Genomic DNA, 15,991 nt, shown 5'->3' on the forward strand with positions numbered 1-15,991 from the left:
CTACTCCGGAGTGCAGCCTCCTTCAGAGAGGTAACCATTCACTCAGATAGCAGAGCGGCGATACTATCCTTGGACTCATTTACAGTTCGTTCATGTCTGGTCGAGGAGGGTTTAAATCGAGTGTCTTTCTGATAAGATTGGTAAGGGAGGAAACGCAGGAAATTGCAAAGCCGATGATCTAGCAAGAAAAGGCACCCTAGGCTACCTATCGATAGAATGGGGGCGGGTCGGTGCTCCCACATCCTCTTGTGTTCTCCTACTAGACTGGGCTTCGTGGAAGCTAGGCCAGCGCTGAGCCACCATTGGTACACAATGGACCGCTATAAACGGAAGGTATATGGGGACTACGGGTAGTAAAGGCCCAATTTTATCCATTTTTGGCATCAAGACATACCGTTATCAGAACTCTTAGCTTCACTCAGATACCTCACATATTGACCAATAATAGGTATAAGGTCAACCGTATGAAGTGAAAAAAGGATTAGCTGTTTTTTAGCCCACTCAAATATACATAATATATAAATAACTCCATATCAATCTCGCTTAGTTTTCGATGTTCGCAAGAAAGTACCTTGTAAATTAAGAACAACAACATCTCACATAAGACAGAAGAGACTACAAAGTTGATTGAACACATTTAGCAGACATTGAAATCAAAAGTTTTTTGAACTCGAATTAGCACTTTTCACTTGGTTTCGCTTTTGCGTTACGCCTGGCTTTCTTACATTAAGAAATGTGTGTGGATGACCCAAAGAAATTTCTAAAACAATATCTATGTTATAAAAGGAAATCAACTATAACGGCTCTACAGCACGTTTCGAAGATACAAAAGCAAAATAACAACAAACATATAAGGGAAATATATATATTCTTGTATGTATGTATGTTTTCGCTCAAGATCAAGATTATTTGCTTTCAGATATTATATCTATGTCTGCATACATGCTATATATATATAGATTCGTACAAAATTTGTTCACTTATTTTTCTTATTTCGGCCAATGTTAGCTGGAATACTTGATAGTTTTGGTTTTGTTATAGCAGTTTGGAACCCAGCAGTAAATACGATATATGAAACCACTGGGTATTTAATAAATAGTGTTCTGTTTTTTTTGTTTTATTTTTATAACTGAAGGCTCTTTAAATAAACTTTTACTAGTCATGCAATTTTTGGATTAGGAAATTATTAATAACACTTTACTTTTAAAAATAATCAATTTCTCAAAATCAGGTTACATAATTATAATAATTAAAACTAAATTTAAATTAACTCTCTTTTTCCAAACTTATCCATTCAAACATTTTGCATAATCGCACTATATTAATATGATTCGATTCAACCGTTAAAGTAAGCAACAAAAGCATATTTAAAATGCTGCAATGTCGACCAGTGCTGTTTGAAAATGGGTACATTTGGAACTAATTCTACATCAGCATTTATATTTATATGTAGCATACATACATACATACATAAGCCATAAACAATATTTACTTAAATCTTAGCGAATTGCAGAATTTATAAAAAGCATAGAGACAACAGCTTTCAAAGAATAGTCGCGCTGATGTTATCAACGAAAGATATTGCCAACTAAATTAGTTAACAAAATGCAAATTAAACGCGAAGTTTTGGTAAGCAGGCGCCATTGTACTCGTTTTCCGGTTATAATATTTTAACTTTTTTTATTTATTTTTTTCATTGCGGCCACAGCAAGCGCTTTTCGTCCTTTCAATAAGTGTCTGGTATGTGAGCGGCCAAGCCTGCAATGTCTGTCAGAGCAATAGCGCAGCATGCATTAATGAAACATCATTCTATCTATGCTATGGAGGTACAGTGCTCGCGCAAACTTACAAACATAAGTGATTTTTTTACTAAATAAATTCTTTGTAATAAACGTACATACATAGGTACCGTACCCATTAAGGATCAGATGTTTCATTGCGCTGATGGACTCATCTGCTCGAATTTACCTAATATTTGCTTTCAGAGCAATGGTGCCTCGGCAAGCTGCGGTGATACATCTAGTTGTGGTTTGTGCAATGATAATCAAGTATTCGCATGCACGAGTCGCAACACTTTTGCATTTTGTTTTGGCGCAACAAAGCCCACTGATGTGACTGGCAGCTGTCCGACGGGGCGAATATGTGATGCATCGACGCAGAATATATGTGTTACAGAAGTGCAGGCAAGTTTTAAACCGTATATACATACATATATTAATAAATATGTATACAAACTAAAGCATATATGAACTGATAATAATAACAAGAAATTACGTTAATCTCAGTTGTACCGAAGTTATAATACCCTTCACAAACAAAAAAAGAGTGTATGGCAGCTAAGTATATGCTATTGTGGTCCGATCTGAAGAAAATTGTTCGGAGATTGCAGCGTTGTCTTGTACAACAATGCACTCCAAATATATCTTCTTAAATAAAAAAGTTTCCATACAATGACTATGTGCTATAATTGCCCCACATCGACAGTTCCGACAAATAAGCAGCTTTTCGGGGAGAAATTTCAGATCGACATCTCAAAATATAACGGACTAGTGCGCGTATATACAGACAGGCGGACATCACTAAATGGACTCAGCTCGGCACACTAAAAATTTATATACGTACATCTATATACGATATACTTATATTTCATATATGCAGTCTTCGACGTTTCCAACTCATTGTTACAAATTTCGTTGCGTTACTTATTATGTCTTGTTTAGGTTAAACAAAGTTAAATTTTATATGAAAATACATATTTATTATGCATTTAAAATTCATAATCATTATTTAGTAAACAATACTTTTGTACGTCTTTAATCCTAATAGATATTTTAATACGTCATCATGTTTTTCTTAAATAACAATAAATATTTATTTATTACAGAGCACGTCAATTATTTGTAATTTGGATAGTCCGGTAGCAACAAACTTCGCAGATAATGCAACAACATTTTGGAACTAATATTTAATCGTCAATGAATATTCCTATTTTATTTTATATAAAAAAATTAATCTCTTGTACACCATTAATAATAAAAACTAATTAAAAATTATAGATCCTCTTCATCATCCATTGAATTCGTAGTGTCTGCCAGCCATGTTCTGACTTCACCTAAGGCGGGTAAGCGAAAACGCCACTCATCATTTATGTATTTATACACTTCATCGCCAAGCTGCAACAAGTCCATGGCCACACGTTGCTCGTCGGGTTTCCAATTGCGATCCGCACTGCCGAACATCTCCATGCGTAGCAATGCAAGCATAGATGATGATATGTATTTTTTAATACCGTTAAATAGTTGTGCCTTTGACGGCGTGTTTTGCATATTATTGTGTCCTCCTGCAGTGTAACGTCGATTACCAATGGCGATCTCTTTGCCGATTGACGACGACGATGCCTGACTAGTAGTTACTGCTTCCTTTTGTTTTAGCTGCTTTTGTTTTTCGTATTCCAAGCATTTTTCACTTAAACGGGCTTTTTCTTGCTTCAGGCATCGGCTTTCAATCGAAGTATTTTTGTTGATTTCTAACTCATTTTTGTATTTATTTTCCAATTCTTCATAGTTTTCCAACAGATTTTGGTATGCGGTGCTGGCTTTGTCTAGCTCAATTTCTGTTCTACTTAAAATTGTTGTTTTCTTCTTTAACTCATCTTTTGATTGCCCGAGCTCTTTCTCCAGCTCCCGAATTCGTGCTAACAATTCCTCTGTTTTCTTAACATATTTCTCATCTTTATCTAGTAGCTCTTTAGAGAGTTCATCACATTTTTGCTGGTTGAATATATTATCACTTTCCAGTTCAACTGAATTCTCATTTATATAATTTTCAATCTGGATGAAATCATATTCCCCTTCTTCTTCTGCTTCTATTGATATATCCTCGCCCGCCTCTTCAGATTCGAAATTTACTTCGGTATCCAGTGGTATATCCAACGTTGAGACATTCTGATCGATTTTTATGTTAATAATTGTATCAGCTGGTATTATTTCACTGGTTTTGGAAAGTAAATTGATGGCGGTTGAGTTTAAAATTTTCATTTTTTTCGCGTTAGTGGAGTTATCAAAGCTTATATGATCTTCTTCTCTTTGCCTCTTTTCAATATGTAATTGCTTAGCTTCATGAGTATTCCCTAGTACAATATTGTTTTCCTTTAAGTATTCACTTACAACCAAATTGTCATGAAAGGAGAAGGCAAACACATACCCTTCCGGTGGAATTAAATGCTTTAGTGTACACTGTGGTAATTTGATCAATTCGGGTCCACCATTCTCCTCCTCGTGCGAATAATCCAAAGCCATTTCGTCATTTAAGCGCATTAGTGTTGGCTCAGCGCCCTTATTTAGGCCGTCCCGTTTATAGTTCTTAAAGCATTCATCACGAAAGTGTCTGGCACAAATAACGCGGTTCTTTTGGTAGGCCTTGTTAAAGTCGAGGAAGTGCATTGTGTTGGCTAACTTCAACCAACGTCGGTAGCGCTCTCTGTGCTTTAGTGGAAAATGGAAGAAATGCATGCCGGGATTTTGAGACGTTCCCACAGGGCAGCCGCGAAACGAACAACGACATCCTCCCATTTTGAAATTTCACACGTTAGTTAGAAGTTTTTAAAGTTGAACACGCAACAAGTTAAGAGTTTCCTTTAAACAAATGTTTACTTCTATTTCTACATTGAATGAACAAATAGAGATGTGCAACGCTAATAATTATTATTAAAAGCTATCGATAACTTATGAGTATCAATTTTTATATACCCCTCAAGAATTAAGATTCGATTTAATAACACACAAACAAACAAAAAATTTCCACTAAGGTTCAAACAAGTCATATTTGCGCGAAAAATGTATAATGCAATAAGTGTATATCTTATTTCAAAAATATTAACTAAGAATCAAGATGAAAATCTTTCTAATATTTTTTTATTTTTTTTATTTGTTTATTGTTGTACAATTATTTTTTGTTAAATGGAATTAAACGGTTTCACAATTATTATTAAGAGTGAGAAGGAGATTTAATTTAAAATTTTGGAAGGCTTATAAATTTGTAAAGTCTAGCTTCAGCCTTAAAAAGTAAAAATTTGTAATCGATAATTTCGATCGCGATGTCGATGCCATACTGATGAAAATCTTAACTGCATGTAGAAAGCAAATGCAATATTTAAGAACTATTACAATATTTCTAGCCAAGTGCTTGCTTAATTAAAAAAACGCTATAAATTAGTTTTTGGAATATTGCTAAATATATAAGGTTTTCAAAGTCAATTATTATTTAGTTGAAAGTTTTAATAATTGTTGGCGGTTTATCTGGCATACTGTGATTAATTTTTATTGAAAGCTGGCAACGACGTTCGGTTAATGCGCTAGTAGCGGGCGTCGCGATTTTCTGAGTTTGTTCATTTTTATAGCTGCTGAACCTTGTTAAAACAAATAGAAAATGAAGAAAAATAAGCCACTATTGCATGATCCTTTAATAATTAATCGTGTTAAGCAGGTAAATATGCGTTAATAATTAAGTTCGACTGCCTGATTTTGGACACATGTTGAGGTTATGTATATGAGGCTTTAAACTTTGAATTGGAGCTACCGAAATGACTGCATGTTTATATGCCGGATTAATGAATCGGTGATAATTTTTTTTTGCAGTATTTAGAAGAAAACGTGGACAAAAAGTTTTTGGATGTAAGTGTAATGACAAGGCAGTTGATGGAGCGTTATCCCGAGTATACACGTCGCAAGCAAGCCCCCTTTCGTGCGCTTGTTGAGCAAGGTGAGTTAAATACATGTTTCCATAAATGTGTATGTACGAGTGTTAAAAAAAGCACTTTTGCTAATCGAGTATTATTTTGCGTTTTTGATTTGACTTTTTATTGTCACTTTCAGCTTATCGCATTGTTTCGCACAGTTATGGTTTGGAAAGTCAACCGTCAAGTGGAGATGATTCGGATGGTTCGGATTTGGAAGTTATGGACGTAAGTTTGTTGATTGTTTTCATAATATCTAATACCTAAGTTCCATTTCTAATCCTGTCTATTTCTCAGGATTCGGTGTCTAGTAATCTGATGAACAATTTGATGAATAATCTTTATCAAAAACCAAAGACAAATGCATCGAAACAAACAACAACTAAACAATCTGCTGGTGAAGCGATTGATATCAGCAGTGATGATGATAGCGCGGATGATACTTGTGCAAATGGCAAATCTTCAGATGGTAGTAAGTAAATACTAATAAATGACAAGCGGGCACATAATAATTTTTAATATCGGGTAAATTTAATTTTTCGAACAGTAGCTCAGAATGCAACAAGTACAACAAAATCATTTTCCGGTGTTATACTCACTAAAAGCAATGTACCACAAGAGTCATCGTCCAAGGGCTCATCAAATTCAGCCACGACTGATTCCACAAGTGGCGTATCTGTCACGCTTGGTGCACAGAAGCGTCACGAATTTCCCGAATCGACGGAGCAACAACAACAGCCACATAAAAAGCGTAAGTTGGCGTTGAATGGAGGCATAACTTTCGAATATTCCAAGTTCAATACGAATATACCCTTCATATCAATAGAGAGGAACGATAGAGCTACTCAACCGTTTGATAGGCGAGACAATGAGCAGCAGCAGCAACATATGCGTCAGCAACTGCAACAACAACAAATGCAGCGTTCAAATCGTTTATCCGGTTATCAACAAAGTAATGATGCCGCTTCTGGGGCATTTCCAACAACAGCATCAAGTCAAATTAATCAACTGCGTCAACGCAAGTTCAAGAAAGAAGTTGTTTTGCGCAAGTCTCGCGAAACTTTCCAAGATATCGGTGGTATGGAAAAGACACTGAAAGAGCTTTGTGAACTTTTAATGCATATAAAGTCACCGGATATTTATTTCGTTTTGGGCTTAATGCCACCACGTGGACTACTGTTACATGGGCCACCTGGATGTGGTAAAACCCTGCTGGCGCATGCAATTGCAGGTGTAAGTACAGATACAAGGAATACATATACATATACCTTCTTAATAATTTAATACTTGGCATACAATATTTATTGAATTAATCTAAACAATTTTTCAGCAACTAAACTTGCCACTAATCGAAGTTGCGGCCACTGAGTTGATTGCCGGCGTCTCCGGTGAGTCGGAAGAACGTATACGGGACGTATTCGAGCAGGCGACCATGTATGCACCTAGCGTTTTGTTTATAGATGAAATCGATGCAATCTCCTCGAACCGCTCGATGGCGCAAAAAGATATGGAACGTCGCATTGTTTCGCAATTGATTAGCAGCTTGGACAATTTAAAGTTAACAGAAGACGGACAAAGCGTTTTGGTCATTGGCGCAACCACCCGACCAGATGTTTTGGATCCGGCTTTACGCCGCGTTGGACGTTTCGACCATGAGGTTGCTATAGGCATACCAACGCGCAAAGATCGCAAAGACATATTGACAATAATTTGCTATGGACTCTTGATTGATTCGAATTGTGATTTCGATAAAATAGCAGAGCTAACTCCGGGTTATGTGGGTGCTGATCTGTTGGCGCTTGTGTCGCGAGCTGCAACAATTGCAGTCAAGCGGAAGTAAGTGTACATGTTTAAAAGCAATCCACCTTTTTTATTTAAAAATTTTACCAACAGGTGCTCAGAATGTATACGCGCTTTCCAGTTGGAATCACAACGCAACATAACCATAGTGGATTTGGACGATGAAGCTGATGAAAGCACCGATGCTAGTAACAAACCAGCTGAACAAGACAAAAATCGTAAAGATGAGGCATCAATTGACGCAAATGCGAAAGCAGATGACGAACAAAAAGCAGAAGAAGCACAAACTACCGCAGCCAGCAGCGTAGCAAAAGCGGATTCAGAAAATGATGAGGAAACAGCGGAAGGACAGACAAATGGCGCCGAAACAGTAGAAGCAACGACTACGGAAAAGAAAGACGCTGAGGCAATGGACGTGGATGTAGAGGGTGAGGATGCAGCCAAAGCCGAATCAAGCAACAATGCAACAAATGTACAAATTGCCGACAGTAGCGTAAAATCAACGGAAGTAGTCGCCACCACCATTGATGACACTAAAACGGGCGAGTCCAGCAAGCCCTCGTCGAACACAACAGATGCACCCAATCTATCGGAACCATCACTGTTGGAGCTACTTAATTGGCTCGACAATCCGCCAACGGATGTGACATGCGCATCGGAATTCTGCATCACCATAGAAGATTTCATGGAGGCGGTTAAAGTCGTGCAGCCGTCTTCGAAGCGCGAAGGCTTCATAACAGTACCAGATGTGACGTGGGCCGATGTCGGCTCATTGCAAGATATACGCGAAGAATTGCAATTGGCCGTCTTGGCGCCGGTGAAATTCCCGGAAAAATTGATCACACTCGGTTTGACTGCGCCGTCGGGCGTGCTTCTTTGTGGACCGCCGGGTTGCGGTAAAACCTTACTTGCCAAAGCCATTGCCAATGAGGCGGGCATTAATTTCATATCCGTGAAGGGACCGGAGCTAATGAATATGGTGTGTACAATTTGGTCCCTCAAGCCCGTCCAACGGCTCAAACCGTTAGAACTTCATTATATCCCTTTTTTTAATTTTTAGTATGTGGGCGAAAGTGAGCGTGCTGTGCGCGCTTGTTTCCAGCGTGCGCGTAACTCGGCACCCTGTGTCATCTTCTTCGACGAATTCGATTCGCTGTGCCCGAAGCGTTCCGACACAAATGAAGGCGGTTCCGGTACGCGAGTCGTCAACCAGTTGCTTACCGAAATGGATGGCGTCGAGGATCGTAAAGGAGTGTACATTTTGGCCGCCAGTAATCGGCCGGACATAATAGATCCGGCAATACTGCGTCCCGGACGTTTGGATACCATACTTTATGTAGGACTGCCGCAAAAGGAGGAGCGCGTCGCTATTCTAGAGGCTACCACGAAGGTGAGAGACATTTACATTAAACATATTATGTAAAAAATGTATTTTGGTTAATTTGTTTTATTATAAATAATTTAGTTTAATTTTTATTTAATTTGTTTTTTATAAATAAAAATATTTATGTTTAATTTTCTTTAATAATAATTTTAATTTAATTTTTTTTTTTAATTTATTTTTTTTTTTAATTTATTTTTCAAATTTGTTTGTAGTTTTTTTTTATTTTTTTTTTATATATTTTATTAAATTTGTTTTTTTTTTTTACATTTTAAAAACATTTTTGTTTTACATTTTTAAATTAATTTTTGTTTTACATTTAGGATTTTTTTTTAATTTGTTTTTACATTTTTTAATTTTTATTTCTGATTTTTTTAGATTTTTGAATTTTTTTTAATTAATTCATTAATTTTTTTTATAACTTACAGCAACGCACTAGACCCGAATTGGCGGACGATGTCGACTTCACAGCCGTCGCGGAGTGCACGGACGGCTATACCGGCGCTGACTTGGCTGGTCTGGTGCGGCAATCTGCCATGTTGGCCTTGAAAGAGTCCATACATAATCCGGACTCGACGGATTTGCGCGTACGCAAGTCGCACTTTGATCTCGCCCTAAAACTCATACGACCTTCCGTTAGCGCGCAGGTGAGTTGCTACTAAATTCTTATAAACGCTTGAAAATCGTCTAAAATTTATTAATTCCACTCCATTTTAGGATCGTAAAACATACGAGAAATTGCGTTTGAAATATGCCGCGCCAAGAAGCCCCACAACAACAGACGATAATGCTGAATAAAATATGCTAGTTATAATTCTAAAATAGTACGTTGCAAATAACGTTGGAACGGTGAATGTTGTAGCGCTACATTTAATCGATTATATATACACAAACATATGTTTTTAATACAACAAACGAACCCAATTACTTTGGCGTATAACACATTAAAACACCACCCTATGTACAACAGTATCTCAAGTCCCTTCATTGTAATTGTAATTTTGAAATTTTTACATTCACTTTTTTATTTTCACTATTCAATGGATTTATTTTCGTTATATTCTTCAAGCATTGAACCATCAAGTATACTTTATAAATAAAAAGAAGTCTGCGCGTTTCGAAATTGACAATTTTTCAGTCTGCGCAAACGTGCAACAATATCGACAACAACAAAATTATGTATTATTTATTCAAGCAAATCAAAAATGCGGACATGTTTTTGAAGTTATTTTCAGAATTTTTCACATGAAATAGTTCAGCGAGCACAATTTATATCAAATAATAGCAATTCCACTAATCTTAAACAAATATATAAGGCGTACATATAAATTAGGGTGACCGTTATAACGCAAGCTGATTTTTTTTGCTGATGCCCGTTGTAGTTACAGTACACCATGTCGTATGAGCAACACAGAATTTACAAGGCGCTTCTATGTATGAATGAATAAAGATCTTACTTTCACTGCATATAACTTTTAAAGACTTGATTTTATGAAAAAAAAATTTACGAATTTCGTTTAGAGCGCGAAATTTTGTTTTAGAATATCATTTTTTCAAAGTTGTGGGTTTATTTGTTTTGGAGATAAACAATTTATTGCAAAGAAACTAAAAACCCCATATTAAACATAAGGAAAAAATGTATGTATATAGTTTTATTTGAAAAGAAGAAAAAATTTTAGCCGAAGTTATAATACCCTACACAGATGCATTTATTATAGCATAAAATTGTGTAAAATAATTTTTAACTTGATTTTGAACGATTCGTTTGTATGGCGGCTATATGATATAGTGCTCCAATCTGAACAATTTTTCAGAGATTATAGCGATACATTGATAAAAATCTGTGTCAAATTTTGTGAAGATATTTTCTGAAATAAAAAAGTTTTCCATCCAAGCACATGAGTATGATCGGTCAGTTTGTATGGCAACTATAAGCTATAGTTGACCGATTAAAAATTTTGTTTCGATATTGCAGGACATTTTTGGATAATACTTCGTGCAAAATTTCGTAAAGATATCTTGTCAAATAAAAAAGTTTTCCATCGAAGGATTTAATTTGGATGGACCAGTTTGTATGACAGCTATGTACATATGTATATGCTCTCATGGTCCGATATGTGACAAATAGCAGCTTATTGAAGAGAAAAACTTTAAAGCGATATCTGAGACAACTGAGAAAATAATTTATGTTTATACAGACAGACGTACGGACGCACAGGCGAACATATCTAAATGGACTCAGCTCGGAGGGTATGAGATGCTTCCTCTAGGGTTTTGCAAACACCATGGCAAACTAAATACATCTCTTCAGCGCATAAATTCACGGGGAAATAACGAACGCCCTAATACTATATGTATGCCCGTGTAGTATATTAGTTACTTATGGCTATTAGTTAATAAATAAAAAAAGTATTTGAAATGCCACAGAATTTTTTTACTTATTACATAACCGAAAATGGAATATAAATTTGAGAAGAGTTTCGTATGATAAATTTATAAATATGTATGTATGTTTGAATTTATTCAACCCTTTACAGGCACTTGCGTGTTCTTCAGCGCTTGTTCGGTTTTGATGGCGGGCATCAGCGCTCTGTAGAGTGGCTGTCTATTCGACGCTGCGTCGGCTTCATGCAACGGTTGCCTAGCGTTCGTCAGCGCCTTCGCCAATAACGTCGCCTCCAATTTCAAAAAGGGCGCCTCTATGTCATACGCCATTTTGCACATCTCTCGTATGCCGAACCAACTCTCGTGCCCAATCGGGCTAATTGACTCCGCTGGCGGCTGAAAACCCAAAGCTTGCGAAGGCAATTCCATAACCAACGCCAATGGCGCGTTTATTACACCGAAAACGTAGTCCACAATTGAGCCAGATATGCGTCGTTTCGTCAGTCTAAGAATTACATAAAGAACTGATAGAAAAATTCAAAATTTTTTTGTGTAAAAAACAAACTTTGCTATGCTGCCGACGCGATAACTTCTGCCATTGTAGGCCTTAATGGCATTGCGACCGGCTAGCGCTAGTTTTTCCAATTTCTGCCATGTTTCGGGTAGGTCTCTGCAATAAGAGTTCAAAATGTAATTATTTTTATAGTAGTTGCATAGGAAAAAGAGGAGAAACATAGAGTCCAATAAAAATTTGTTTCCGAAAAAATATTATTTTCATTCATTCGAAGGAATGGCTTGCAATTCTCCATTACTTTATGAAAAATATGCTATATTTATAGTTGTTTCGAAACGGATTTGTTCAAAAAAAGAGTGAAAAAAAGTTAAGATGAGTTCTACTGACGGTTATTATAAACCATCACAAATGTTTTCATATAAGAACTTGATTGAGATCGGTCAGTTTGTATGGCAGCTATATGCTATATTGGTCCGAACCGAACAATATATTCGTAGATTGTAGCATTGCCTTGGACAATAATTCACCGAATTTCGTGAAGATATCTCGTCAAACAAAAAAGTGTGACATACAAGGACTTAATTCGGATGGATAAATTTGTATGGCAGCTATATGCTATAGTAGTTGGTTCTGAACAATTTCTTCAGGGATTGTACTGTTGCCTTGGACAATAGTCCATGTCAAATTTCGTGAAGATATCTCATCAAATAAAAAAGTTTCCCATACAAGGACCAGTACTTGATCGTTCAGTTTGTATGACAACTATATGCTATGGTGGCCCGATATCCGCGGTGTCGAAAAATTAAGTGCTTCTTGAAGATAAAAGAACGTGTGCGAAATTTCAGCGCGATATGTCGAAAACTTAGGGATCATTTCGAGCGAATATTATAGTGGGAGTAGTTCAAGTACGTCGGCTGTAACCGCGTAAGCAGTAAAAAATAAGAGTTTGCGTAAGTGGATCTTGTCAGTTTCCTTTGCACCTTTGGAGATTATACCTTACAAAATTTTTAGACTGCCCTCTAGTTAAACATTCAGAAGATGGAAATGACTTTCATTCACACTCTTAACTCACTTGCTATATCCCCAGGGGTACATAATGCTCTCCGCATACGAGTGCAGCGACAGAAAGAATAATAAATTCTCCTTATGTTTGCGCAGAATATTACGCATGGCGCGTGTCTCCGGCTCGGAGAATGGCTTCAGACCCTTGAACGTATTGCGACCGCTCTTCGAGGGTCCATCTTCCCAGTGAAAGTCATAATTGCGATTACAATCGGTGCCAATGTGACGGCTATGACGAATGGGTCGACGATTCTTGCGCCAACGACGATTCTTCACGAACGTATACTCATAACCGTCGGGATTTGTGACTGGCACAATGATAAAGCGCAGCTTGCGCAGTAACTCATAATTGCGCAAATGCTTCTCCGTTAGCTGGTAGATGCAATTCAAGGCCACCGCTACGCTGATCCATTCGCGCGCATGCGTGCCGGCTTCTATGAAGATCGTATTGCGGCCCTGTACGCCGGTCTTTACATTTTGTGGCGGTGGCGTCACTGCGGTTTTATCGTAAAGCATGCGACGCGTACGTTCACGTTCGACGGCTTCCAAGTTCTGCTCACTATTCCAATCGATTTCGATCGCCTTCAATTGACGACGCTCGTGTGTCAGACCGAGCACATGCAGTTGCACGAAACTGTAGCGATTCTTCAGATATTCTAAATAGCGATTGATCTCCTCGTGCCGCAGGTAGCCGTGCAGCACATCCGGCCGGGGCACAATCAGTTTCTGGAACTTCACATGCGAAATGGTCTTCTTGGTGCGTTTCTTGCTGCGCTTCTTCAAGTTCACTGGCATGCTGAGTGTGTCTGGCGTGAGGGACCTTGGGTTGTGTGAATATTTTTTTTGGTTTTTGTGTATGCTCGCGGGAATTTCACTTAAAACAGCAGATTTGTTTAATTTAGTTTTTATATTTTTTCAAGTTTTCAAACACATTTATTAAAGTTAATTTTTATCGAGCGGATTCCCTTGTACCGGATTAAGCCTTTCCTTTACTCGAGTGCTCAAAAATTTGCGAGTTGTTTTTCGAATGCGAAATTTTGAATTTGCAACGACAAAGAGACAAAATAATTGTAATTTTGAATTGAAAATTTTCGTTCACTTTCTCCACATCACTTTTGATAAATGAATTGCAGACACATTACAAATGTACAAATTTTACGAGCAGCGCTCTGTTTTCGGTTTCCTAAAAACAATTTTGGAAAACGCCGTTTGTAAAGTGCTTGTAAATTCTTTATCGTTTGATCCTGCCTCACTGACTGTGACTGTGCCGCCAGTCGGCTGTGTTACGAATGCAGCGAATTTGAAGCTAAACGAACGCTGCTTACTTTTTCGTGGCACACATTTGAACAAAGTTCGCAAAAGTCCACCAAAAGTGCACACACCAACAGCGGAACTTCAAGTTATGCTAGTGGCTGCCGAAAGGATATGCAAGTGAAGCAGCTTTAATAACTACTAGCCTGCCATACAGGAAATTTGCAAGAAAAGTGCTTTCAGGTGCTGCAACCTCAATACTTTGGAAGGTATAACTAGAGAAATCTGCAGGAAATAGGTCCAGAAAAATATACGTTTCTAGACAGAGGGTACAGTTCAAAAGCTTTTCTTATATCTTTAAAAAGACGATTTTGTGAGGAAATTATCGTTAAATGCTCAGAGTACTTGGACGAAGATAACATTCCCCAAGGCATCTCAACGAATGCCTTGAAAAATGAACCACCAGTTTCGAACTTAAATTTATCGCAGAAATCGGTTAGGTTACTAATAAAACACGTCTGGTTCTCACCTAAAATTTTGTCTGAGTAAGACCAGCCTCGGAGGATGGAATCATGAATCATGTGTAGAAGTTCACGCAAGTGAGGACAGTTCTCTGAGCGCCATTCACTTGTAAGTGGCCAGAAATTATTCTTTTATATATATCTTTAGCAGCTCACGACTTCAGGTTTTGGGCCAAGTATCCTCTGGGTAGCTTTGAAGGTGAAAAATCCCTGGGTGCGTTCGATTTGGGATCCGCTTCGTAAAAAATACCCCTCATGAAAAGGAGAAAACAGCCTCCGCTGAGAAACCCTCTCTCCAAGCTATAACTGCCTAAACGGTATCTACTCCATAAAGAAAGACCAGCCTCATTATTTTCCACACAAAAGTTTCATCTAGACTACAAATTCATCGGTTGAATGAATGAAGAGTCGATATTGAATGGGTAGGTTAGGTTTTGTTAGGTTAGGTCAGGTTCTATTGTTGAAATCTGAGTTAAGGATCCAATTTGCACATTTTATCGTTATTGATGCCTAATAATCTTGCGATCTCATGCACTAAAACTATGTATGGAGGATCTTTTCGATTCCAGCTGGTTCTACTGGATGTTGGACTGTTAAGAAGAGATGATTTCATATACTTCACCAAGTTATGCTAGTGGTCTACTTCTAAATCACTTCAATAACTAACATCTGGCAAGAATTTTAACAATACCGCGTAGATTATTACCGGTTAAAATCACTTCAACTTGGGAAAGTCAAAGCTCGCTGAGAGCGGGGAGCCCACTAGATCTAAACCCTGGTTTGATAGAAGCGCGTTGACTAATTTTGCAAAAATTATTTTAGCTGAGAGATACTTTTGTCTCTGATTGTCTATTAGTATTTACTCCGAACGATAAATCCGTTAAATAATCAAAAAAAAAAAAAAAACTACCATAAGTGACTACCATCGGTGACGAGTCTTAAGGTTACGAATATGACCTCGAAACTTTCCAAGAATCACCAAAAGGTAACCAAAAATGATCCAAAACCAAAAAAAAAAGACAAAAATTCACTGAAGACCTTGCTATTTGATGTTTACAACAAGTGTATGGAAAATAGCTCAGGAACCTATTTTGAAGTGAAAATGTTGTTTTGCCAGTCCGGGTCAATTTTGATTAGTTGGTACATTGTTCAGATTTCATTTCGGTTAAAAGATTTTTTTTGGTATATGATAACCGATAATGATTTATCTTAACTGAAAAGGCACTATGGCTTATGAAAATATATAAAAGAGTAAACATCGACTTAACATGAAGCCTCTTTGGTTTACAACTGCAAGAACTCGTTAGAAGAGCTAGAAATTCATAGTGAATCTCCTTCAAAGA

At 37.3% G+C, this 15,991-nt stretch overlaps 4 protein-coding genes across 5 annotated transcripts; 2 read left to right on the plus strand and 2 right to left on the minus strand.

Moving 5' to 3' along the window:
- Positions 1-1,484: 1,484 nt before the first annotated feature.
- On the plus strand, positions 1,485-2,971 carry LOC120778003. Its single transcript, XM_040109666.1, has 4 exons — positions 1,485-1,629; positions 1,709-1,826; positions 1,906-2,183; positions 2,885-2,971. Exons 1-4 carry the CDS (start codon positions 1,606-1,608, stop codon positions 2,960-2,962), a joined length of 498 nt encoding a protein of 165 aa, XP_039965600.1. The 5' UTR covers positions 1,485-1,605; the 3' UTR covers positions 2,963-2,971.
- On the minus strand, positions 2,781-4,669 carry LOC120778001. The gene has a single exon (XM_040109664.1). It carries the CDS (start codon positions 4,569-4,571, stop codon positions 3,051-3,053), a length of 1,521 nt encoding a protein of 506 aa, XP_039965598.1. The 5' UTR covers positions 4,572-4,669; the 3' UTR covers positions 2,781-3,050.
- A 669-nt stretch (positions 4,670-5,338) lies between these two features.
- On the plus strand, positions 5,339-10,090 carry LOC120777367 (nuclear valosin-containing protein-like). Of its 2 annotated transcripts, none has more exons than XM_040108636.1 (11): positions 5,339-5,484; positions 5,637-5,760; positions 5,874-5,962; positions 6,032-6,206; positions 6,282-6,485; positions 6,561-6,967; positions 7,065-7,570; positions 7,628-8,513; positions 8,595-8,924; positions 9,344-9,562; positions 9,633-10,090. In XM_040108636.1, the coding sequence occupies exons 1-11, from the start codon at positions 5,428-5,430 to the stop codon at positions 9,711-9,713; spliced, it is 3,078 nt and encodes a 1,025-aa protein (XP_039964570.1). In that variant the 5' UTR covers positions 5,339-5,427; the 3' UTR covers positions 9,714-10,090. The 2 variants fall into 2 exon arrangements, with proteins under 2 accessions (XP_039964570.1, XP_039964571.1); XM_040108637.1 differs by having other exon boundaries at positions 6,285-6,485.
- Positions 10,091-11,090: 1,000 nt separating this feature from the next.
- Positions 11,091-13,953, minus strand: LOC120777571 (carboxypeptidase B). Its single transcript, XM_040108975.1, has 3 exons — positions 12,887-13,953; positions 11,866-11,970; positions 11,091-11,805 (listed from the first exon to the last, which is right to left on the minus strand). Exons 1-3 carry the CDS (start codon positions 13,669-13,671, stop codon positions 11,439-11,441), a joined length of 1,257 nt encoding a protein of 418 aa, XP_039964909.1. The 5' UTR covers positions 13,672-13,953; the 3' UTR covers positions 11,091-11,438.
- Between the last annotated feature and the right edge of the window lie 2,038 nt (positions 13,954-15,991).

This window comes from Bactrocera tryoni, chromosome 5, assembly GCF_016617805.1.
Source record: "Bactrocera tryoni isolate S06 chromosome 5, CSIRO_BtryS06_freeze2, whole genome shotgun sequence".
Classification (NCBI taxonomy): Eukaryota; Metazoa; Arthropoda; class Insecta; order Diptera; family Tephritidae; genus Bactrocera; species Bactrocera tryoni.

Excerpts from the sequence above, each read along its gene's own strand:
- LOC120777571 (XM_040108975.1), bottom strand. The coding sequence starts at position 13,671 with ATGCCAGTGAACTTGAAGAAGCGCAGCAAGAAACGCACCAAGAAGACC. Across the intron at positions 11,971-12,886 it reads TACCCCTGGGGATATAGCAA|AGACCTACCCGAAACATGGC; the intron begins GTGAGTTAAGAG and ends CTCTTATTGCAG. Across the intron at positions 11,806-11,865 it reads CGCGTCGGCAGCATAGCAAA|ACTGACGAAACGACGCATAT; the intron begins GTTTGTTTTTTA and ends TGTAATTCTTAG.
- LOC120777367 (XM_040108636.1), top strand. The coding sequence starts at position 5,428 with ATGAAGAAAAATAAGCCACTATTGCATGATCCTTTAATAATTAATCGT. Across the intron at positions 5,485-5,636 it reads TAATTAATCGTGTTAAGCAG|TATTTAGAAGAAAACGTGGA; the intron begins GTAAATATGCGT and ends TTTTTTTTGCAG. Across the intron at positions 8,925-9,343 it reads TTCTAGAGGCTACCACGAAG|CAACGCACTAGACCCGAATT; the intron begins GTGAGAGACATT and ends TATAACTTACAG.
- LOC120778001 (XM_040109664.1), bottom strand. The coding sequence starts at position 4,571 with ATGGGAGGATGTCGTTGTTCGTTTCGCGGCTGCCCTGTGGGAACGTCT.
- LOC120778003 (XM_040109666.1), top strand. The coding sequence starts at position 1,606 with ATGCAAATTAAACGCGAAGTTTTG. Across the intron at positions 1,630-1,708 it reads AAATTAAACGCGAAGTTTTG|CAAGCGCTTTTCGTCCTTTC; the intron begins GTAAGCAGGCGC and ends TTGCGGCCACAG. Across the intron at positions 1,827-1,905 it reads ATTCTATCTATGCTATGGAG|GTACCGTACCCATTAAGGAT; the intron begins GTACAGTGCTCG and ends GTACATACATAG.